General features: G+C 35.9%; 1 protein-coding gene across 1 annotated transcript in view; it reads left to right on the forward strand.

The window, feature by feature from the left end:
• LOC129225641 (ras-associated and pleckstrin homology domains-containing protein 1-like) overlaps nt 1–26788 on the forward strand; it is a 167749-nt gene that overhangs the window by 58063 nt on the left and 82898 nt on the right. The window contains exon 2 of the mRNA XM_054860112.1: nt 2257–2395. Coding sequence (XP_054716087.1) covers nt 2257–2395 — 139 coding nt within the window. The remainder of the gene's footprint in view (nt 1–2256; nt 2396–26788) is intronic.

Raw genomic sequence — 26788 nt, forward strand, 5'->3', positions numbered from 1 at the left:
CACTTTGCGTTACCCTCTCCCCCTTTGTCACATAGCACGCTGTTTTTCATTAGCATATTGTTATAAAAATGCATGATACCACACTTCTTGTTACTCCCTCCTCCCCTCTTGACAAACTGTCACAACTTTACGCATACCCCTCCCCCCAAAACAGGACATCATTTGTAGGTGAGCCGTAAACTGTTTAAAAAAGTAGTACCTGTGAGAGGGAACTTGCCAAAGCTTTTCTAATTAATCGTTTGGCATCAAATGGCTTCAGTTCCCGCGACAGAAAAGTGTTACATATACCTTTATTTTATGCTTTCACTTACAATTACTGAAAAACAATAACAGTTTGTATCTTGAAGAGATGAAATATAATAAACCAGCGGGGAGATCATTATCAGCCTTCGATAGAATAGAACTTTCATTTCTCGCAGCCCTTATTCGCCTTTATTCATCGCGGAAAAAATTCCATCCCGCAATGTTTTAGGGGACTTATATGCCATTAACTGCTAATTTATTGGCTCTGCCGGGGATCAACTGAATGGAGGAGATCCTTTGGCGGTGATTTTGGTCTCTTTAAGTGACGTTTTTATGGAGCTGTTTCGTTCAGAGCCCTATGTCAGTTATTAGAGAAAGGATAGATTGATGATACAATGGCCCCCGAAGACAGCCTATTGGAGAAGATTTGGAGGGAAAATAAACAAGTGAAAGTAATTCAATGGACTTCAGAGTACATTTGATTTTAGATTGCGCTTTTTATAGTCTTTACGCCATTTGTTTTTTGTTATTATTGACTTATAAGTTGGTCTTTAACGATCGTAATCAATCGCGTTTTCTGAGGTACTTAGCTGGAGGAGCGTTAGCATAATCTAACTCGTATTTTCGGAGCTAAGTTTCTGATAAAGACCTTATCGTACTCAGAACTTATTTTCACACCTTAATAGCTCAGAATTCGTTTAAAATGTAAATATTCCCACAACAATGAAAAGAAGTGCTGGAGCTCAACTCCTGTGAGCTCCCATGGAAATTAAGCCCCGCGTATATTGCATAAAATCTGCATTGTCAGTACTGAACGTAATGAAAATTCCAGAATGCGTTCCGGATTTTATAGTTCTGTCCAATAATACAAATACAAATGTGACGACCAGCAACAGGCTCTGGGCCCAGCTAGGCTGCTCCTAGTCAATTTATTAATCCCCAATGAAGATCAATAGTCCTCTTAAAGCTATCCACCCTCTTGCTCATTACCACCTCTTCCAGTAAGCTGTTCCAAGTACCTACAATCCTACTAAAGTAGTTTTTCCTAATTTCCCGGTTAGCCTGAGATTTGAATAGCTTAAAACAATGACCCCTCGTCCTGGTTTCCGTGCAAAACTTTAATCCATTAACATCTTTCATTTTGATAAATTTAAACAACTGAATCATGTCCTCTCAGACTCTTCTTTGCTCCAGGCTATAAATAAATAGTTTATAGTATCTCGAGGTTTACCAACCCGTACGCTAATATACCTCGGATCTACCTCGTCCTATACACAGATCTATCTCGAATCTATCGTAGCCCATTCCCTACTTTTTGAGGGTGAATTTCTCTTTTGTAAATTATCCTTGCAGATACATAGAAAATCTCGTATCCATTTGAAATATATGATTTAAAAACATGCTACTCTACTCTATAATGAATGTTCAATCGTCTGATGATTACTTAACGATCATTATAATATCATCTACTGATTGATTAATAGTAGACGATAATGATTTATGAATAATTTGTTTTTGATCAGGGAAAGTTTTCAAAATTGGCAATCTTTCTTTGTTTGGGGACAAAATGCATTGGTGCCCACCTAGGGGGTCATGACACAGACTGCCATTGAAATTTTTAGGGTGGTTGAGGTGTATTTTTTGGAGGGGGGTCTTTGTGGTGTTTTGGGGGTGCGCCCTTGCTCTTGGGTGGGATGGGCACTCCTGCAAAATGTCTGTCTCTGAGTTAAGGGTTGAACCAAACTGTTACGTAAGCTGGGGTACTGTTGAATGAGTCGCATATAATTTTGCTCTACATAAATTTTGTATTGCGAAATACTGTATACAATGCAGTGTAAAACTAGCTTTTGTACTCAAACTGCTAGACTATCTATTATGTTCCATTTTCTGAAACGTTATTTACAAGGAAAAAAAGAAAAAAAGTGTGTGTTCCCATGATAAAATTGATTAGTTAATGTACAATATTCTACTGTATAAACAGTAAGATTTCACGTTACCATTACCATGTTACAGGTCGACAGGCCACTTGGAGGACAGCACGTACAGTAGCACGAGTGAGGGAGAGGAATATGACAGTGACCGAGAGGCCGCTGAAGATGATCCAAACAAACTGCTGGGAACGTGGCTGGGACAGTTGCAGCAGATGGAAAAGGTAAGTCTTATTTAATCCTCGTTTTGATTGACGAGGTCTTAGCAGCGTGAGGAACATTTGCATACATTTCGCTTGCAAATCATACACTAGAGTGGAGTACTTCCGAAGAAATATTCTATATAGTAGAGAGAGTAAATCTTTCATGGGAAGGTGATGAGGAGTATCTGCAAATTTTTCATTTATTGTTCTTTAGTTTTTGCATTTTTGTCATCTATTTTATTTTAGCTGTATCGTACAAGTTTACTTATTTAGTTTCTGCTGAAAATAAAGCACAAAAGGCAATTTCTAACATTTCACTATTGTTAGTATGGAATCCAAATCGCGTTTCTTAACGCTTAAAAAAGCATGAAATTAGACATTAAAGGAATGGAAAATTTAAAATAGTTTGAACACTGCAGTCTTTATTACTGATTTTTCCTATGTGAAGTACCAACTCGAAAAACGATATCTCCCACGCTAGTAACTAGAGATCTTATACGGAGAGTGGACAACGGCGCTCCGATCTCCGCCATGTTTAGTCGAAGTGTTGTCAGCTCGAAATGCTGCGCTGTGTGAATTTTTAGCTTTCACACGGAACTATAGGACATGAAATCTTTTTAGAGAATATTGATTTTTTTTTTCTCCTCGTACTTTCATTAGACAGAGTGAGCGCCAAATCTGACAATTCGGCACCAATCGTTTCGCATCGTCATAGCGCGTACAAAGAAATTTTTTTTCTCAAAAATTTGTTCATAAAGGTAGAAAACAAACAGATATTTGTGATCTGCACACATTGCATTTCATAATATCATAACTAAAGCTTCCAATTTTTTCCATACAATTTACAGTGATATTCAAAGCAGAAGATGCATTACGGTCTACGGGGAGTGAGCATCTTTGGACATAAGATAGCCGCCGTTCCGAAGTTGCCCAATCTGACCGTATTTAGGATCTCTAGTAGTAACTTGTGTGAAACCTCTTAGAAAAACAGACTCAAAATCGCTGCGAGAGATGCCGCCAAGATCAACAGGAACCGAATAGGATTTCCGTAATGAGGCACACAAAATGCAAACTTAAGTTTCTGAATGGAATAGCTATTTGAGTGGCTTACGCAGACGTCCGGATACAAAGCGCTCTCGAGATATTTAAAGGAGTGGCGATGGCTGATGTCACGCTGGACCGGCTTAAACTCTATTTCTGGAACGACTTCCTTCTGTCTTTTAAGTGAATGAAAAACCAAAACTTGAGAGCCGATGTTGCAGGAAATGGCTGCGGGCGCTGCCGGATCTTCGATTTTTTCGAGCCGGGATAGCAACTTGAAACGAGGGGCGCCCCGATGGGAGGTCACTGTGACCTCTCAAAAATTCCCTTATTCGGCAAATTTTGTCTGACGAGCAGTGGTGTTCCCATAGGGTATACTCCATATACGCCGTATGCTTTCAAAAATTTTTTAGAATTATATCGTATACTCTCAAGCTTTAAAAATTTTCATTTAAAATTCAGATCCCATCATTGCATTTCTAAATTAAAAATAATATATTTATGTTAACCATTTTCCCACAAGTAACTTCATTTCTTCATTTTTCTTAACACTTAATAAATCAACGCCTTTTGAACGAATTCGGATCGCATACACATATTGTGCATAATGGATTACTGGGAATATACCCTCAGACAAATTGATGAGAACATCACTGCTGATGAGTCGGCAAAATTATCACCATTCGGCAAAAAATGGAGTTCTTTTGGACAAAGTTATCATCATTCCGCCAAATTTGGAGTTTCATCCGGCAAAATTATCATCATCCGGCGAAATTTGGAGTTCCGTTCGGCGAATTGAGAATTTCCGCTCGTCCAAAACTTTTAAGTTCTATACGTCCCTGCTTGAAGCTGCCACCTTTACTCATCTTCTTTCAAGTTTTTATGTCGAGTTTCACCAAGAAAACTTTCAGAAATAAGGTAATTTTGCTGCCTATCAGCAGTTGCCACCAGGGACAAGTTCCGGTTATGGGCCCCTAGATCAGGCTTTGGTTGTGGGTCTCTACAAAATAGGCCTGTTGTAGCAAAAACTTCATGGAGAAATTCATTCTATTATTGAAAAGCTATTATAAATATATGTTAGTCATTAAATATAAGAAGACATCAGCGCTGCGAGAGCGCTGGTAGAAGGGTGTGGAAAATTATTTGATTTGGAATAGCAATAACCCGTTGACGCTCCCTACAGTGAACTCGAATCAACCGTTCAGTCGCCACTGAATTACTGTCGTTGAACCAACGTAGAATGTTTCGAAGCTTTGATGTGACGATAGTCACCCCTTTTGATGGGCGTTTGTCTAAATTTTGAATTTTGATGTGGCAAGTTTAACTACTGAGCCATTTTTCGTCACAAAAGTACTGTTAACTGATTAAAGATGCGGGCCTTTGATGCTGAGCGGTAGAAAGCTAGTTTTGATAGCTGCCTGTGCACAATTAAATAGGTTATGGGTTCGATTCCCATCCGTACTCTGGGTATTATTCCCTTCTCTTTGTAATGCAAATTTCATTTTGTCTGTAAAAATGAAAAAATATAAAAAATGTGGGCTGAAACCAAGGGTCCTGAGATAGTTTCTGCTCAGCTCCCGCTGCGCCCTACATAAATTTATCTCTATACAACTGTAAAAAACGCGCTTAAGGTATAACGTCCCCCCCCCCCTCAAAATAAAAGAAGAAAAGAGATAGCTAAATTCTAACTGCTGGTCCAATCAAGTGCATGGAAACTTAGCTTGCGCCACTATTATTCTCACCTGAACAACAGTTCAGGTTAGTGGATATATTTTTGCACAATTGGCATTCTCGATCGAAGAATCAAACAGTGACACAAACTCCATGCTTATCTCAATTTGAAGAACCGTTGACTTACCCCACTATCATTCTAACCCTAACCCGTCCATATTTCCGCTGCTTTTTCGTATATTAACCCGAAATACCTTAAATTGATTTTCAAGTTTCTTTTTCGAACGACTGCGACGAAATTGGACGACTCCGACGGAGCAGCATAGCATCATTCTATTTCCAACTCCGATACGACTTTTGAAAACGTAGTTCGCAGAAGAATATCGATGTGTCGGCAATGTATCAGATTAAAAACTGCCAGATGGAACACACGACAGAATTTTTCAAAAATTGTATTGTACTACTTTTTTTTACGTTGCTGCTTCGATATTTTCTCCGATGGATTCCGGAAAATACTTGTTTCCTTGTTTGTATGTTCCCATCCTAAAATGTATCTCTAGTCTTTTCTTCTTTTTTTTCCCACTCATCATGTTTTTCTTGTCTGGTAAATTTATTTCGACAGTTAAAGAAAAAAAAAATCTCGTATTTTACATTCAAATTTTCATAAGAACTAAAACAGTCTTCATTCTTTAACTAGATTCCTTCATGCTTGTATCAGACCCTTTATTTACTACTTTTCGAAACGTAAAAGCATTTTTCTTTAAAAGTAATATAGGGCTGTCCATAATGATATCACACTTTTTTCAATATATTCTCCTTTGTCATAAGGTGTCACATTTCACCTAAGGGTGCCTATCCCTCCAAGAGCAAGAGCGCTCTCCCCTAATACCATAAATACCCCCAGAGCAAAATCCCCCCCCCCCCAAAAAAAGAGAGAAATAACCCCCTGAACATTTTAATGGCACCATCTGCACCATGGCACCCTCACCTCCCCCCAAGATAGGCCCCCCTGCCTTGTCCCATCCCTTCCCCTTGTCACATGTTGCGCCTTATTTCATAAACGTATTGTTATAAAAATGTTTTTATTTCAACCAAAATGTGCGGTGTCACATTTCTTGTTACCCCTTCCTCCTCTTGTCACAAACTGTCACAATTTCATGAATTCTCTTCCCCATCATAGCGTGACATTTGTGGACGACCCCTGAAAGGAATTTTGGTGTCAGTTGAGCTTATCAGTAACTTTTTCAAGTACTACAACTTCTAATAATAATCACAAAATGGCTAGATCTGTTTTTTTGAATTATGGCTTTTGTTATTTAGATTATATTTTTGTCTAAAACTGTGCCGAGTGTCAGGTTTAGACTTCACAGAATTCCGTCTCGACGAGTTTAAAACCAGACAAAATCACCGTTTGATTAACCAGTTTAATTAGTCTACCCTGGTGCTGTTTCAAATTTATTATTTTAGAAGCTGAATTTTAGTTGCATGAAAGAAATTCCGCATAGAGACTCAGAGAACAGTTTTTTTTTTCGGCAGAAAAAAAAAATTGTCAAAAGCAGAACTTGGTGAAATCCAAACAATGTGCATACTGCACCAAAGAAAAAAAGCAATTTCAATAAGTAGACGATGCTCAAAGAAAAATATCCAAAATGAAAAGTAAGCTTCCTCAAGAGGGGCCAAATACCACTTTTCATTACCTAATCAAACTCAAGCACTGCTTCTCTCAACACATAGCTCCAAAAAACGAAACGAAAAAAAAAAGCTTATTTTCCTCAAAAACATTTTTCAAAAGAGACGACATAATTCCGAAAACTCATTAATAAAATACAACAAAAGCCTCATGAGCTTCGGATTTCAGCAATTTAGTGCCTCACGCAGTAGGAAAAGGGAAAATGGAAAATAAAAAAGTTAAAAGGGGGGAGGTAGTTCTTGATAGAGTGAAAAAATGCATAAAAACGTCTGTCAAAAGGTTAGAAGTTAGATTATCATGTAAAAAAAATTGCTAAAATGGGAAGTTTGTAAGAATGAAGTGGGTGCGGCGGAATGAATAATGGCTTTGAGACTCTTGAGAGTGAAAAGATTAGTTTTTTTCCTAGTTGCTTTTTCTTCAATGGAATGCACAAAATATAACTTTGATTCAAAGCGCGAATCGTTAATCAATGATTTAACATTTTATTTTGGATAATAATACATCCAAATGCCTGTTTTTGATTACTTAGCAATACAAGATGCTATGTGAGACAAGTTTCAACATAACTGAAATTAATAAATGATGCTGAAATACATTTTTCTTATATGCTTAGATCTTGAATTAGCCTCCTCATCCAACCAGGATCGCCCCGAACTTAAATTCTAAGGAAAGGAATTCTCATTTTTAATTTTTTAAATTTATTACTAGCTACGCTACCCAGCGTTGCACGGTCTACCTCAAAAATAAGAGTTATGTCAAGCGACACATCTGTTTTTATTGTTAGGCTCAAAAATTATTGATTAAAAATAAAATTAAAGAAAAAAAATCCAACTTGCTTTCCGTACCAAACAGGGACGCCCAATGGGAGGTCGCGGGAGGTCACTGTGCCCTCCATTGCCCCCTGGGGCATCGTTTTTTCACCCTTGGGTAAAAAACTCCACCCGTTAGGCACTTCTGGTTCTTACATTGTACTGTGTGAAACTCGGATGTCTGGTAAATATCGACATTAGCCAATGAATATCAACATCCTCTGACCGAAGTCACAAACGAACGACCGATAACAGGGGCGTCCACCTAAAAGGAGTCATGGTGCAGACTGCGTCATTGAAATGTTTAGGGGGAGGGGTAAGAGGTATTTTTCTCTTTTTTTTGGGGGGGGGGGGGTCTCTCACTCTTAAGGGGGCTTTGGTATTGGGAGAGGAGTGCCATTGCTCTTGGGGGAAGGAAGATGGGCACCGCTGACGATGTCATGTACATACCTAGGGTGCGTAAGAAAATTCTAATTCTTCAAAGGGTGCCGTGAATCGGAAAGTTTGGGAACCCCCGACTTATTCCACTATCAGTCTAAACCCGTCCACAATATTCGTTTATTAAAAACAAACGCCAGTTCCTTTGATGTTGCCGAATTCAGTTACCAGCCGTTCACCTGAATAAGCGAAGCGGTAATTCCATTAAACCCTTTGAGGAACAAACTTGGCACGCTGTTCTGTGGAAGTGTCCACCTGCTCAAACAGGCAGCGGGACAACCTATTTCGATGTCACCTGCTCCTCGGCGCTAATGAATGTCGAAGGCTCAAGCGATTGCGCAGCGGCTTTTTTTCCTCTTTAATGAACTGAATTAATGATTAAAAAAGCTTGTTTTGGGTTATATATCGTTATGATTTCCTGTTTGTATTTCTGCTAATAATATTGTTTTGGAAGGGTTTATTACCCGGTAGATAATGATCAATGCACATGAGATAAGATATAAAACGTGTATTTAACAAATATAAATGATAGCGTGATCCATCTTGTTTGCCGCTGCACCAATTCAGTAAAAATAGGCTTAGAATACTTTCTGAATCTCTTTTTCAATTTTATCTAGTGAAAATGTGGGTTTAAAAATTTATTCAATGTGATAACAGAGCTGGTAAATTGGGGTTTTCTATTTAATTAATTACTCTTACTTTTTACCTATTCCAAGCAGACCCGTCACTTTGAAGTTTTCTAGGGAAGATGAACCTAGCTTCCATGTTTATGTTATGTGATCTCTAAAGCTTGACAGTTTTCCGTTAGAAAAATTCTTTTTCTATCAAATCCAAATAAAAAACTTCCAAAACTCTTCCTGTAAATTTTTCTAGAAAGAAGTTTATCACTCACTATAAACGCATTGCTTTGTGTTCTGAAAAATAAAATTGTTGCTAAGCCTGGTAAATGAGTTGCTGGATTTTTTTTCCTCAAGTCAAAATATTGCCTGATATGTAAACATTTTCATCATATTTTTTTATTTTCAAAAAATGTTGTCCAGTAGAATAAAATCAAGAAAAATGCAACTATACCCATTTTACCCCGGCTACCCATTTTACCCCGGGTCCCCGTATATTATTGTTTCTATTTAATTAATTACTCTTACTTTTTAACCGACTTCAAAAAGGAGGCGGTTATCAATTCATACCGTATGTATGTTTTTTTTTTTGTTTGTCCACTCATAGCGTCTCACCTAGTGAACCGATTTTGATGATTATTTTTTTAATGGATAGGGAATGGCTCAACTTAGGTCCCATTACTTTGTTTGACCATATTTGTTCTTTAGAAAAAAAGTTATGGGCAAAAAACAGTAAATTTTATGCAATTTCCCTATTAAATGATTTTGTAGCGAAGTTCGCACTTTTCATCCGTGGATAACGGTGGCTCAGTGGTAGAATTCTCGCCTCCCACACGAGCGACCTGGGTTCAAAACCCGACTAGGACAAAGTGAATTTTACTAAAATTTTGTTTCTACTGTTTCCCGTATTTTCTCGAATGTTCTATTAATTTCTGTATCTTTCCAAGTCTGGAAAGTTCCAGCACTTTCTCAAGTTGTATATAAGGAGATGTAACGTTCATTCGTGGTTTTGAATAAAGATCTCGAGTTAAGGGGGTCCGGGACACAAAAATCCTCAAATTTTGCAATTTTTTTTTATAATTTGAAAAATTGCTCCGTTTTTTTTCTGCTTAAGAGGACGTTTGAATCTTGTTTCTACTTTAAATAGAACGAAAGTTATAGTTATTTTTGTTGCATGCATCTAACGAATGTGTACATAACTTTAAAACTTTAAACGCGTTTTTCTCCATGATGCAATTTTTCCCGATTTCTTGCATTCAAACTCTTATAAGTCAGGAACCGATAGAGATAAAGTAATGAAACTTGAAGCATATCTTTTTCAAGCAATTTACTTTAATTTTTATTCGGCGAATTTGAAAAAAACGTTTACTTCAAAAATTATGATTTTTTTTAAAAAAAGTGTCTTCGAATTTTTCGAAATTTTTCTTAAAATATTTTTTATTTTTTATTGAATCAATATTTTAAAAATCGCCGAATAAAAATTAAAGCTTAGATATTTGTGCATACTTTTTTGAAAAAAAATTGAAAATTGACCAACAATATTTTGAGTTATAGCAATTTAAAGCAACCCCATTTTTTTGAAAAAAAACTAATTAAATTCAAATAAAAAAATAATTTTTTTTCATATTTATGTTATGATTTTGCTTATTAAGTAAATGATGAATCAGTTCAAAAAATTTCAAAACTCTAAAGTACATAATAAAAAAATTTTCAAAATGTGTCCCGGACCCCCTTAAGACTAACGAGTATTCGCTTCATTTGGCTTTCACATTGTCTTAACTCATTGTTATAAAAGTTTGGTGCCATATAACAGTAACATTAATAGTAATTGTAATGATAATTTTGAATGAAGGCTTCTCTGAAGCAAGCATCAAATTTCTTCAAGGGATATTTCGATAATGGGGAATCTGGCGCTGTCGTCTCATTTTTGGCGTAAATAGTTTTATTTTAGTAACCCTGCTGATTTATAGTAACACTATGTGAATTATCAAACTCTTCCTTTCTTCAGTGCTATTGCTCCATAGTAGGGGTAAACCTAACCTGGAAGCGAGGTGATGCAGTGATTAGGATCTGCTTAGCCTTCACAATGCTACCATTAGGTTTGACTCAAACTCTGTAGTATTTTTATCGTTATCATCTATGCCGATAACAGATGATCGGGGCTAAGTAAGAAAATACAGGATTGCATCATGAGCAACTTAGATGCTGTGGAATGTAAATTAGTTAGGAAAAACGTAATACTTAAATGGTTATAATTAAATTAACTACGCATGATTTCCAGAGAGGAACGAAGATAAGTTTTTAGTGTCAATCGCTTAAAGTTTAACGCGTGTCAATAGTTTTTTTTTTAGTATGGAGCATTTTTAAGAAAAAAATGTGAAGTTTCGTGATGGTAACTTCTTATTATTTCTGAAATACCTACATTTACACTAAAAAGAATAAAATAAAAAAATTTTGAAAAAAAATAGAACCGACTTCAAAATTGCTCTAAAAAGTGAAAAATAATTTTATTCTTTAAACACCATCGATAATGCTTTTAAACATAATTTTTGAAGTTGGCGCAAAAACGATAGATAAAATCATTCACAGCCATAACTCAAATAAAACTATAAATTTAACCAGGACCAGTTTCTTCACTATCACATACATTATGCATTGATGACAGCATATTTGAATAGCGGTATAAATGTTTCGTTCGTAACTTTGGATGCTTTTCTGAAAAAAAATATGAACGAAGCATGGTTACACTGGATTTTACGTTTTGTTTTTGCGCCAACTTCAAAAATTATGTTTAAAAGCATTATCGATGGTGTTTAAAGAATAAAATTATTTTTCACTTTTTAGAGCAATTTTGAAGTCGGTTCTATTTTTTTTTCAAAATTTTTTTATTACCTATTCCAAGCAGACCCGTCACTTTGAAGTTTTCTAGGGAAGATGAACCTAGCTTCCATGTTTATGTTATGTGATCTCTAAAGCTTGACCACGGAGAGATGGCGGATGACCTTGAAAGGGAAGCATCATTTGTATCATTTGCAATTGGTAGAATCAGCCAGAAACTGCCAGGTATTGAGAGGCGCGTTCTCGCTGACCCTATCACAAAATAATTATAAACAACCTACTATAAATGATGTTTCCGGCTCAAAGTCATCCGCCATCTCTCTGTGGTCAAGCTTTACGCTGGACAGGGGTGCCCACAGGGGGGGGGAGGGGGGATTATGGCGCAAGTTGCGCCATCAAAATTGGGGGGATTTATTATTATTTTTTTACTTTATTTATTTAAATATATTTATTGATTTATTTTAATTATTTATTTAATTATATTTTATTCTGTTCCTATTTTATTTTATTTATTTATTTAGTTTGTGTGTGTGCGTGTGTGTGTGGATATATATGTCATTGGAGTGGCACAGAACTTTTCAAATAAAATAATAATATAGTAATTAAAAATAAATAAATAAAAGATATTTAAAAAGAGTTAAATAAAAGATATTTGTTTAAAATAAATTAAATAAAAAATTAATAAAATAAAAAAGAGAGCTAAAACATAAACAAAGGAAAGATGGTTGAGAGAAATTAGGGGGGGGGGGAATTAGCGCCATTGAGCTTGAGGGGGGCACCACTGACGCTGGAAACAGAAAACACTAAACCCGATAAAATCTATTCTAAACCAGGGCTGCCAATCGGATTTTATTGCAAAACCCAAGATTTAGAGCATAAAATTCCATAGACCGAGGACCTTAATATAGTATAACCTTATAGTAGTACTGCAGTACCTTAATTAATAATTATAATATAGGGATCTTATCCAAGATCACGTGAATAAGAATTCATGTTCACGTTTTTTGTAACTGCTACAGTTGGTTAATTATTAATCTAAAAAACGAAAAAGTAAAAAATTGTGATAATAAATACTGAAATTGAACTCTCAATTATTTTTTCTTTGGAACAATTTCTTTAGATAACGGTATGAAAATTTGGCTCCATGATGTAACCTTGCCTTGACCTGTCGTGCTATTAGGGTTTTTAAGTTAGCGAATAATTGAAAACTAAATAGTATGTCGCCGCATTGTCCTCACAAGAGAAAGATTAAGTTACTGGGTGAATTTTTAATTGTTAACTTAATTTTTAAACAATATTTAAGAATCGTTCTGAAGTGTCAGGTTTCTTACTGATAGGTAACTGAGAGACCTCGGGGAGTGAAGAGTGTCACAGTTGGTTAAGCTATGGAATTTTAGTGACATCGTTTGCATTTGATCCGTAGTTCTGAATCTTTGTACTCAGTCGAATAAACTGAAAATTCTCCCGAAACTGAGAAAATCGAGGAGTAGGTGTCTCGTTAATATATTCGTCAAAATGACAACCTCTGCTCGCATGTGTTTGGTCATTCGAAATAGTGAAATTTAGGTTTTTATTTTATCTCAGAGGCGGCGATTGGGACTGGGGGGGAGGGGGAATAAATAAAATAAAAATTAATTAAATTCGAAACAACTACCGCGAATTGAACATTTAATTAAGTCACGAATCAAAGAAGCGAGTTGTAAAACTTTAATCATGAATTTCTCATTTTGAGCTCCATTGCAGATACCATTTTGCGCTTAGCACGGCAGAAAATGTAAAACATGTTTCTTTCATTCGGTCCTTCCTTTTTTCCTTTTCTATTTTTTATTGAATGCTAATTATGCCAATACAAATTTCAGGACGCTACTTTTGAAGAAATTATAGCCTTTATTTTGCTAATTTGTCCCTTCCTTTGAATACATGCCTTGGTTCCTGGAAATTAATCTAAAAACATTTATACAAGAACATGGTACAATCTATCTAGTTTGTTCTGAAAGATAGAGAGGTACTAGCAGGTGCTCCCTCAAATTTCCCTCCAAGAATTGATCCGTAGATAAATGGCAATGGGTTAGAGAACTACTGCTGGACACATCCCGACATCCTTTGGCACTTGCTTGACTTCGGAAGAAACCACCTGCTTCTTTTTTCGCCCAATTTCCGAAGCAGATGTTCGACACGCGCATCACCTGACTCCGTATTCTTAATGAGACAAGTTGATAGAAAGGTGAGCAAAAATGATACTTTCGGAAAATGAAGTTGTTTGTGCTGAGGAGTAGTAAGAAAGATTTCAATGGGTGTCTAGGCTAAAATCAGGAGAACCACGATGAGAGGTCATGGTGATCTCCAGTCGAAAAAAAAAAATTGGTTGCAATATTGCACTTATTTTTTAAAACTTTTTTTTAGTGCTGTCTATTGTCTCTTCTTTCATGAAATCAGGGAATCAGGGGAACCATGATGAGAGGTCACTGTGATCTCCTGAAAAATTTTCTATTCGGAAAAAAATTGATTGTGCAATATTGCACTTATTTTTTAAAACCTTTTTTTAGTGCTGTCTATTGTCTCTTCTCATGAAATCAGGGAATCGGGAACCACGATGAGAAGTCACTGTGATCTCCCGAAAAATTTTCTATTCGGAAATCAATTGATTGCAATATTGCACTTATTTTTTTAAAACTTTTTTTTAGTGCTGTCTATTGTCTCTTCTCATGAAATGTAGGTTTATATGCATGCAAGTATCCCTTCCCCATCCCCATCATTCTGTAAAATTCAGTTTCATTCTGAAAAATTGAATTCCTCCCCTCCCAAAAATTTAGGTTCGGAGCACCGCTGTCTAAAAATAGTCTACTTTGATAGAACCCAAGCTGCCCATATGGGGGGGGGGGAGTGGGGGCTCAAGTCCCCCATTTGAAATTAAAACTTCCTTGCTTTAAGTACTTTTTTCTTTAAAAAATTCGAAAAGGAAAACTTCTCCAGCAATTAATGAATAAATTATTAAAAATGTCAAATTTTAATAACTCTAATCTGTACTGAAATCGGTTTCTATGAGAAAAATATCCTGCTAAACCATGGGGAAAATATCTGAGTCCCGTCTTAAAATTTTGCACATGGGCGCCCTTGATAGAACCCGATTTTTGAAAAAAGCTCCCGCTTTATCTCTTCTTCTATAAACCCTTTTGTCATAACTTCTGAGATAGAAATTTAAAAAAAAAAAGTATGTTTCCCAAACAAAAGCTTTTTTTTTTTTTTGCTTAAAAACAGTGAAATCTGTGCCAGTTAAGCACTTGTGGGGCTCTACTTTCGTGGTCAACTTATAGAGGTTGATTTATATGATATCGGACTAACCTGAAAAATGACAACTTACAAGGGCGGTCAATTTTGCAGGTTTTGCTGTACTAAGATTCTGATACTTGTATTTGATAATTTATAGAACAAGCTTGAACTTGGGAGACATACATGTCCTATTCTGGTTTTAAAGAGTTCATTTCGATCAGCGATTCTCAACAAATGGTCTTAGAAAAAAAATTGAGCGGTCCTCCGAGATTTTTGCTTGTCCAAGTCGAAAAAATTTCCCGACTCAAAAAAGAAAAAGAAAGCATCATAATAATCCCCTTATATATAATAGCCGATGATCGAGTAAACCGCGTGTTTCAATAATGAAACTCGCGCCACTGCATGATAATATGATAATATGTTTTGGTAATGTTTAACATGCAGGGAAAACCTTGATCGTGACAAGGCTGAACTCGATCCGGACACTAAACTGTTTTACTGGTAGGACTGTGTCATTTCAGGGGAATGAAAGAACGAAAAAATGGTCATCAATGAACGCTACCTACTGGAGTTGAGGGTTAATCCCCTGGAGTTAGGGTTACAATTTCAACTATCGAAATATCACCGAACAGGCAACGGCTTCGTTCAAATGTAGAAACAATTTTCACCCGTCATACCTTGACGGGCGACTTTCTAGTAATAAAAATAATGTCCTATACGACATCTCTTACGTGAATTTTGTGATCAATTTTCTTAGTTTTCTATGAAATTTCAACAATGTTTATTACTTATGCAGAATTATTACAATGATTACTTGTCTTATTCTTAACATTTAAATATTTTTGTAACATCTCCTTACACAAAGTTACATTAATATATTTTAAAACTCATTTATTAACATTATTGTTTTGTAATGTTAATAAATGAGTTCACAAAATAGTTTCTCAAGTGAGTCCAGGAGTCGATCCCTCCTTTTTTATTGCGAAAAAAAAAAAAAAAAGTAATAATAATTATTAAAAAAAAAGCAGTAAAGATAGAAAAAAGGAAAATAAACCCCACCGGTCCGTAAAAAAATTCATATATTGTAACGGTCCACAAGTTCTTTTTTTTTTCTTTTGAAGAAAAAAAAAGGAGAAACATCGGCGGTCCGCAAATTTGTTTCAAAAGCTCTTGCCGGTTCGCGGGTCAAAAAAGGTTGAGAAACGCTGATCTAGAAAGAAACTCTGTTTTTGTAAAAAGCAAATTAACCATTGAATTAATTACACTGTTGGGAAGCATTTTAACTACAGTAGAGATTAGAAAAAGCAAAAATCATTAGTTGCGAGCACACAACTTGGGTCGGGTAAGGGAATGTCGGTCACCGACACACCCTTGACCGCGCAAAGTGATGCCCTTTTCGTAGTAATAACAAAACTAATAATAATAATAATAATAGGAGTAGTAATAAACTATTTATAACTATTTATAGTTAACATTCAACCGCTGCAATCGTCCACTGTTAATAAATCCGCATCCATAAGAATAAGAGATGTATTGAAGTTTGTTTTGTAAGCAATTTTAATGAGAGAAGGAATATTACTTATCAAGGAGAAAGAAAGATCTTTGTTGTAGACTTAGAGTTGCGTTCCAGTCCAGTCTGAGTATTTGAAAATATATTATATTGCAACATATATTATATGTATTATGTATAAAATATATTCCAAAAGGCACAATTGATCACTTTTGTTGCAATCGGAAACAGCAGAAGACCCTATATTTAGAAAGAAACATTAAATTGTTTTTTTAAGAAATCGTTCTTCGTAAGGAACGTTGATGCTGATGATTTGTTTGTATTTGCTTTCAATTACTCGAAAGCCTCAACTGACTACACTGCAATAGACGAAATTTTTTTTTGAGCAATCACGATTGCTTATTGTTCTCATTTGACTGTTTTAATGTCCTATCTTTTTATTTTCCCACCGCCACCCTCCGCACCATCACCGTCGACGGGCTCCTCACGATGCTGCTCCTATAGCGGAAGCCGTCTCCAGGTTGCATTCATGTCCTACACACACGCGCATACATACGCAGCTACACACACACACGCACGCTCGCACACACACATACACACAACTACCCACACATTCATGCCTGCACACTGACACAAACACATATGCCTACACACACATACACATACACCCCCACACACACATACACACATTCATAAACACAACTACCCACACACTTATGCCAGCACACAGACAAACACACATGCCTACACACACATACACATACCCCTACACACAAACGCACATACCCCCACACACAAACACACACGCCTACATACACACACTTGTGATTGCGAAAAACATAATTTGAATTCAAGATGTCAAAATTCAAATTATTTTCTTTTTTTTTTTATAATTTGTTCGGCACAGAACACATTATGGCGAAATTATCCCTTCACCACAAGTTCAACTTTTCACTACGAAATTAGTTCAACATTCCGCTATTATTGTGGTATAAGAAAGCTCCATTAAATTTGTAAAACGTATCACCATTATGATGGTTATAGCTAACTTATTGCTAGATTCAACCAATTTCTTGATGAAACATTGAATTTTACCTTTAACAGCACATTTGACCATCTCTGATTAGTTGATAGTACCTACCTAAATTTGTTACATATGGCTTTATTCAGAAAGATATTAATCCATTTAAAAGGCAGCGAAGAATAGGAAAAATAATTACAATAAACAATTGAACATGCAACAAAAGTAACAATTTAAAATCAAAAATCAATCTGTAAATTAGAGGATTTCACAGTTGTAGCAGAAATAAAGAGAAATTCATTTCAGGGAGTCCACGATAGATCGCGCAGATGGATCCTTTATTCACGCGATTGATAACAGAATTCATTGTTGGCCGACAAGGAAATTAAAAGCAATGATTTAAAATTTTTTATCTGTTGTCAGTTTCTATTTAATAGCAAATAAAATACTTGACATTGATTTTTAATAATTAAGGCTTTTAAAAGGATTTTCAATTTTTCCTCTTGATTCTACATTTGCGACCCAGTCGGGGTTCTTAGAATTTTTAATTTAAAATAAAATTACTATTATAAAACTTTAATCGTAAGAAGTATTACCAACATATTTCAACAGATGCATAATCAAGTGATTTTCTTGGGCAAGATAGAGTCCTGCTTTTGGGCTCAAACACACATTTGCCGGGGGTTTTTAAAACGTTTTAATTTTATCGATGCTTGTTACAGAAAGCCTTTCAATTGATAAGAATGTAACCACATTTGAAACAACCAGTGCAGTTTCGAAATTCGTCGATGCATTTTCACACGAAAAATGAAATGTAACAAAAATATTCGTTACACTTTCGTATACTTTATTTCCATACACTTACACAGCAAAGATCCACGCGTTCTAGTCTCTTTTCCCCCGCGTCCCATTCCGCCATCTAAATCAGAATCGATGCCTGTGACAATATTGACGCATGGGAATTACAAGACTTCGTCGGATCTGCGTTCTTTTTCCTGGCCTGATTGATGGATTACTATGGTGAAACTATTCGAGGAGTAACTTTTCTTTCAAAACTATACTTCCTCACGTGAAAGGGAAGATGGATTTATCTTTTATCGATGGACTGAGTAGCGTCTCTTTTTCGTCCTGTATAAATCTGTGAGATTATAAGCTGCAATATTTATTTTCATCAGGAAAGTTATCCAACGACAGCAATGCTTGTGTATTATTTGTCGTTTAGTGTATTTGTTCGCCGTGGTTTGGTTCCGCAAATTTTCAATACATTCTTAAAACGTTGTGTTTTTGATTCAAAAAAAAAAAAAAAAATAATAATAATAATAATAATAATAATCGGAAAATGATTAACCCTCTGAGAGTTCAATTTTCTTAACAAAATCTCTCAAAAATATGCATATTTTTGTTCATAAAAGCAATATAAAATATATGAGGCAGTGAGAAGCAACGGTAAAGGGCGCCCATATGCAAAATTGTAAGGGGGTTGGTCTCAGATATTTTCCTCATGGTTTAGCAGGATATTTTCCCCATGGAAACTGATTTCAGGACAGATTAGAATCAATAAAATTTGATTTTTAATAACTCATTCATTAATGGCTGGAGAAGAAATGTTTTTACATTTATGCAAAGAAAAAGTACTAAAAACAACGAAGTTCTAATTTCTAAGGGAGGGGGGCTCGAGCCCCCACTTACGCCCCTATATGGGCGCCCATGGCAAAGAGGTTAGTGCCAAAACTAAAAATTTGGGAGTTAATCAGTTCAAATAATAGGTGAACCTCTCCTCTGTTCTGGGACAAGAGATGGTACTAGTAACTCTAGTAGGTGCCGTTATACGAGCAGCATGATTGATAAAAAAAATTTCAATGAAAGCCTACCTAAGTTCTGAATTTAAAGCGCGTTTTACTCGAAACTTGAAAGTCCACTTACATCCCTTTGCTGCTCACTGCCTCATATGTACCAAGCTAGCAATTACGCTTAGTAGGGTAAATCTTATATACAGTGGACGCCGGTTAATTGAATCAACCGTTTTAATGAATCAAATCGTCAAAAACAACAAAGTTAACCTTAATTAAACTAGCCGCTTTATTGAATCAGTCGTTTTGCGAAATCAAAACTGTTTCAAACTAACGTGATTCATTTAAGCGGCAGCCACTGTATAAAATTCGACGCCATATTCTTCTGTATGTTTCATAAAAACTTTACTATGTTACGACGGGTGTTATCCTTCAAAACAGTGTCACCCAGTGTTGCATCTACCGTACCCCCCCCTAGTGAAGCTACAGTAGACCCTAGTTTTACGCGGGGTTACGTTCCATGGAAATGCACCGTGAATCAAAATCATGTAAATTAAGACCTAATAGTGTTATGTTCATCGTTAAAATAAGAGTTTTGATTCCAGAGATGAAAGAAAAATTGTTTCGATATATGACCGGCGTGCAGGGCCGGATTAACGTCTATTTACGCCCCTAGGCCAAACTTAGAGATTACACTCTCCTACTCCCTTCACATATTCGAAGTGTATCCGAAATCGTATCCCCCCCCCCCCCTTCTTTCTCAGAGGCGTAGCAGCGTCCGGGAGATAAGTGAAAATTTCGCGCCCCTTCCCCAGTTTGAAAATTAAGGGATGGGTTTCATTTTCAATTTTCCCATGGTTAATGTTCAAAAGGGGGGGGGGGGCTGTGGATTTGCCGGTGCACTCCAGAAATTTGCCAAAATTGACGCTTCAGAAATGCAATTTTAGGCCATTTAACTCGAAGTAACGGTCATCTTTGATGATGTTAGAGAAAGGGATCGGTTAGGGAACTCTCCCCCTCCCTTTTCGAAATTAAAGTCATAAAACTAAGTTTTTGAAAAACTTTAATGATGCTGGGAGACAACGAAGAAATTGAGGTCCTAAAACAATTTTAGAGGATATTTTTTTGATGAGCGGGTTGCTTTAGCAAGGAACTTATTTGAAATTAAAGACTGCAACATTCGAAGACATCTTTTATGATGTTAGGGAAATGGATGGGGTAAAGCCATTCTCCCCCAGAAAGTTTTCGAAATTAAAAACCTAAATACTTTATTGTGAGTCGTCTTTAATAACAAAAGGAGGAGGGATGGAATTGGATAACTCTCTTCCGTAAATTTTTCGAATTTAAAGTCCTAAAAACAAAGCTTTAGACAATTTTAATAATGTTGGAGAAAGTCTGAACTCTGCAGCTATCCGGATTTTTTTTTTTTTTTTTTTTCCAAATTCAGGTCCTAATCATAGGCGATTTTAAATGAGTTGGAGAAGGGGGGAGGGGATACTGAAGTCAAGGTTACTTCCCTGAAAAATATTTGGGCTTGAGGACTTAAAAACAAAGTTTTAGACGATCTGTTATGATATGAAGCCTTTGAAAAGAAAACTCTAAATATGCATTTGTAGGACTTCTAATGCATCTGATGGTGCTGGGTAAAGGGATTGGGTTTGAGGACTCTTTTCCGGAAAATTTTCGAAATTTTAGACCATCTTCAAAATGCTAAGAAGGGGAGGGGGACTTTCCTGCACAGATGTTCAAAAGTTGAGGTCCTATGAAAAAAATCTCGATAATGTTCGGAAAATATAGAAACACTCGGGAACTTTTTGAAACTAACGTTTCATAAAAAGCAAACTCAGAAAAACTTTGAAGATGTTAGTAGAAAAGGGTTGGGGGAATCTCTTCTGTAATTTTTTTCTGAAATTAAATTTATAAAATTTTAGGTTACCTTTGGTGACGTAACATGATGGGATTAGGCTCAGAAAACGCCTCCCTCCCCACATTGCTACGTCCCGAAATTTTCATTCATTTCTTAAAATATGTTATCAAACATCTTGCCTCAATTTTTCTTTTTCAAAAACATTTAACTGTTTTGGTTTTCCATTGTGAAATTTTCAAATTTTCCGCCTCAAAATTTTTATCTGTTTGGAAAACAAATGTCTGTAGCCCAAGGAAAAAGCTTTTACCGGTTTTTACATTTAGACATCATGACTCTTGAATTCCTTGATAGTTTCATTTTTTACCTTGAAAATATTTAAAACTGCTGGTCTCTCTCTGTAAATATATTTAATTTTTCTTTTAATTTTATCAACTTTGTTGTGATCTAGATGATGTTTTGAAAAAAAAAAAATATTCAGAAAAATAATATGTTGGAAGTGAAACCCAATAACAGAGGTAATTATAAAGGAAAAGATAGAAAATTGTGTCAAAGAAATTATTTATTAGGAAACTTGTATACAATGCTTAGTGTGGAGAACTAAAGCAGACTATGGTGAATATTTTGTGTACAAAATAGGGGATATTATTGGCAAAGGCCGCAGGAGGTCACTGTGAACTCCCCAAAATTTCCTTATGCGTCAAACAATGTCTGACAGTTTGGAGACAACATAAAAATATTCTTTAAAGGGATGTCTATTGTCTGTTTTCGTTAGATTTTGCTACACGTGCAATTATGCATACTCGTGTTTTGTCATTCCGTAAAATTTGAAACTTCATTCGGTAAATTAATAATTTCATCCCTTCAAAAATTTAAGCTTCGGGCGCCGCTAATTATTGACTGTCAAAACTAAACATGAACTAATAAATTATTAATTGCAAAACATATACTTATTGACATGATTTAAAGACATCAAGAGAAAAATTGTTTCATGAACAAGTTTTTTACATTGAACACTTTCTATATCATAGCTTTACCGAATTTTGAAATCATTGTTCAAATCAAAGATATTGAAAATTTAGTGTCACCGGGGGGTGCTCAAACACCGAGCACAATGGACCAAACAAGGGCAATTTTTCAGAGCGTATAACTCTCAAGAAAATGTGCTTCAGTTTTAAAAACAGAAACACTAGGCGGAAAATATCTTATTTTACTTCGGGTTTTTACTACAAAAAAATTTTACGAGAAAAAAATAAATGAAAATAAAGTAAAATAGAATGAATTAAATTAAAGCAGAGAAAATTTTAGTGAGAATCAAAACACAAATAGTTTAGGAACAAAAAACACAACAGTATAATTTGTTCTTTTTGTTAAGCTTAGCTAAATATTTAAAAATTCGGCCCTTTTTATATGGCCTCTTTTTTCTGCTTGTAGAAAAAGAGGCCATACAAAAGGGTTTTCATCAGTTTTCTGGTGATAGTGGGGGTGCCCGGCACCCCCGCAAATATTGGGGGGGGGGGGTGCTGGAGCATCGCTGCGCCCTCGGAGTTGGCGCCCCTAGAAAATTATCTGTTTTGACCAGAAACAGTACCTAGACTCAAGCATTGCGCCTCCTCTCCTCTAATTGCTTTTTTCTGCTCAGTGGTAAGGTCCCAATCAGTTCTAGCTGTACTTTTACTGTCCAAATACTAGCATGCCACTTTCCTTTTTTTTTTTTTTCTAATGAGCTGTTCATTTTTTTCTCCTCCTGGATATGCGCCCTTTCTGGCTTGCGCCCCTAGGCCAGGGCCTAGGTTGGCCTATTGGGTAATCCGGGCTTGCCGGCGTGCAAAAAGAAAACATGAATTAACATGCTGCTAATAAAAATAGTTGATTATGATAATCTGTTTGCAGTCAACGATAATTTTTCCCTGCAGTTTTATGTAGGGTATTAACGCATCCATGATTTCTCGCGTCACTTTCATAACAGGATCTTCACTTACTATCAAATCGGCAAGATCATTTGCCAATGTCAAGAAATGGCTGAAAACTTTTAGCGTGAAAGTTTTTTGTTTTTTGACCCCGATGTTTGTATCCTCGATGGTTTTGTCCTCCTTCGTCACTTTAAAAACCTCTTCTGGAAACAATAAAAAAAAAATAATAATTTAAATTTTGACCTCTTGAATTCAAATTATGTTTTTCGCAATCACGAGTGTGTGTGTGTGTATGTAGGCATGTGTGTTTATGTGTGTGTTAGGGTGTGTGTATGGGGGGTATGTGTATGTGTGTGTAGGCATGTGTGTTTGTGTCTGTGTGCAGGTATGAGTGTGCGGGTAGTTGTGTGTATGAGTGTTTGTTGGTGGTGGGGAATGTGTAGGTGTGTGTAGGCGTTTGTGTCCGTATGCAGGCATGAGTGTGATGAGTGTGTGGGTAGTTGTGTGTAGGCATGAGTGTGATGAGTGCGTGGGTAGTTGTGTGTGTATGTGTAGCTGTCTGTATGTATACGTGTGTGTATGTGTTTGAGTGTGTGTTTGTGTGTGTGTATATGTATGTGTGTGTAGGTGTATGTATTTGTGTGTGTGCGTGTGTGTGTGTGTGTGTAGTTGTGTACGTATGCGCGTGTGTGTAGGATATGGATGCAACCTGGAGGCGGATTCCGCTATAGGAGCAGCATCGTGAGGAGACGGTCGACGGTGATGCTGCAGAGGGTGCTGGCGGGAAAATAAAATGATAGCACATCAAAACAGTCAAATGAAAGCAATAAGCAATCGTGATAGCTCAAAAAAAATGTTTTCAGTGACCCAAGTGCGCTTATTAGAACGCTTATATACAGTTTATTGCATGCTGTCAGCAATCTTAGGAGTTTGGATTTTGAAGGGGGGGGGGGACTTTCTCTGTTTTGCAAAAGCCTCTTCCGCGTAAATACAACATCCGCGTAAAACAAAATAAAGACGTCAAATCTTAAACCGTGCAAAATAAAGTCCCCGTAAAAATTTGGGCTGATATTGTCGTACGAATTTAATGCTCGGTGAAAATTCGATACTTCCGAAAAATCAATCTCGAAAGAGTGTCTTACTTTTCGACTTGGTTTTATTTCGTGGTTAGTCATTTCAAGATTTTTTCTTTTGTCACGTTTTCCGGTGTAGTGTAATTCGAAAGGAACGTGTGAATGAGATTGCGGTTTATGAATGAAGCGTAGGATGTGTGTGTCTGTGTGACGTAGGTGTTTGCATCTCGGTATCACATGAATGCATTCATTGTCGCGTGTGTCATAGAGACTTTGTCCACTTGTCGCTAAGCGTCTGTTTGCTTTATGCTTTGTTTTGTTCTTAGACTTTGGCTGTGTTTAACATGGGCTTTTGTGTGATAAATTGTTTTACAGGGAAACTGAATCGAATAAAAATTACATAACATTTAGCATCCAGCATTCATTTGACGTCTTGAATTCGTTATGTTTTCGCAATCATGAATTGCGATAGGCCCCTACTCGTTCGGTTTTTTGTTTCTACAAATAGAATGGAATGGAAATAGCCAAGAAATTTGCACCCGTCATATTATGAATGGTGATTTTCTGGAACAGGTAATACGAGGCATATTCGGGGGGGGGGGGGGAGTAAAAAGAAAATTAGGAGGTGGTAGTAAAAATAAAGATTTTATGGCCGACATCCACCATTACATTTACCATAAAGATTATTTACAGCTCATAACGTTGTGTATTTTTAATCTTAAATGATGGGAGTTAATAATCAGGAAGTTTTGAATATAGATTAAGTTTTGCTGTTTAAATTCACCTGTTTTGGTGTTTTTTCCTGACAAAAAAAACTGAACTTTTTTTCATGCAAAGTCTTCTTGAGTTAAGCCCTAAAAAAGGAATGAAGAAAATCACACTGCAGATGATTTGTAACTCTGTCGAAAATTTCGCTCTCTAAATAAATATTAAAAACAACCCCGACCTCGTCATAGCAATCTTAAAAATCAGAGCAACGTCAAGTTTTGTCAAGTGAGGATAATAAGCAATTCGTGATCGCTCAATATCGTTCTTTTCTTTTTGCAAAGTGAGCAGGGTCTAAAAATTGTGGGGGTCAGCAAAAAGGTGGTGATGAATAGCTGGTCTGAAATCAGTTTTCGGTCGATCAGAGTCCATTTTTAGTTTGACAGCTACAAAAATTCATTTAAAGAAATTTCCTTACATTTTGTTTCGGCAAAAAATAGTTTGAAGTAGGGAAATGTTGAGTAAAGTGAAATAGCAGGACAAAGTAAAATGCTAAACACCCAGTTTTCTGCACCACTTATTTGGCATTATTTTAAGTAGATAATTAAATATGCAGTTGTTCTCGCTTAGGAATTACCTCTAAATAGGCTTGCCAGATTTCTGAAATGTTAAACCAGGACACGGGAATGCTCTCCCCCCCCCTTTCCCCCGCCAGCGTAGCGAATATTCAGAGGGATAAAAAGCCCTGGTTGGATTTTAGAATGTTTTGGAGGGTAGTTCATTCTCAATTCCAATTAATAAATGGTTACAAAACATGAGCTTAAAACCAGGGGTAAAAAATAATGCATGCACAGATATTTAAACATTTTATTTCCTACACATTAATATTCTTAAGTTACTTTAGTTAGAAGAAAAACTTTGAATGAGGAATAAAAATTTGAACAATATTTACATGTTTTTTGCTTTGTCACCCATTCATTTGCTGATTAATCGATCGATTAATTGAATAGTTTATTTTCTCAGTTGGAGAAAATATCTGCATCAAATAGAATATATTTCATTTCAAAAATATTTTAATTATTATCACTTTGCCCCTTCATTACAAATTAATTTTCCACTTTTTTCTTGAAGTTACAAATTGATTGACAGAAATTAAAATAACATTTTGAGGCCAGTTTCATTGCAAAATGCATAGTCCTCTCCCTATGTATCGTCGCTAAATATGCGAATGGACGTATCTCACTTTTAAGTATTTTGCAGCAAACCGATCTAAAAGATTTTCAGTTTACTGCATCGTTTGAAAACCGCCACCTGTTGTAACCGCCCACTGTAACTTTTTTTCTATTTATTGTAGAAATACGCCCATTGGTCATGTTATAAAATCGACTTAGGACATTTCTATGGTGGTCATAACTCATTTTTCGATTTTTTTTTTTTTTTTTTTTTTTTGGGAGATACGCGTGTTCGTCTTTTTAACGACGGTATGTGTAATATTCAAGATAAGTTTCTAATTTGCTCATTTTCAAAAATGTAAATTATTAACTTTTTTCCTTTGACTCCGTACCACTCCCATACTCTCTAAATTATTAAGGCAATATTCGCCCGTTTATAAATTTTATTGTACTTTTAATTCGATACATTTTTTTTTTTTTTGAAGATCTGTGGAAACTAAAATTTACTTCATTTTAGTTTGTAGTTCGTATCGCGGAAACAAAGTGATGATAAATTGCGACATATGATAGTAATTGCTTGTTATCGTTGTAGTAGAAAAAAAAGTTTTCACTTTCGTCGTTTGAGGGAATGAAACAGTCAAAAATAAGTTTTTCCTTTAAAAGGATTTTCAATTTTCTCTTTACGACTAGCAAATTTTATTTTTTCCTTTTCCGTGTTGCCGATATCTAGAACAAATTTATATATATTTAAATTTTATATGCTGTATGTTGTGACCCATGAAGTTCATTTTGAGATGAAGTCGGCAATCAGGTTCCAGGTTTTTTTTTTTTTTTTTTTTAGTTTAATGTTAATACTCGTTCTATATTTTTTGAATTAGTCATTTTGAGCTCCATGCGCAGCTTAAAAATTGACGTGATAGACTAAAACTAAGATTATTATTAGACTCAGACAATTCAGACCTCATACAAGACAACCAAGTCGCTTTTCCCCG

This window comes from Uloborus diversus, chromosome 1 (assembly GCF_026930045.1).
Source record: "Uloborus diversus isolate 005 chromosome 1, Udiv.v.3.1, whole genome shotgun sequence".
NCBI lineage: Eukaryota > Metazoa > Arthropoda > Arachnida > Araneae > Uloboridae > Uloborus > Uloborus diversus.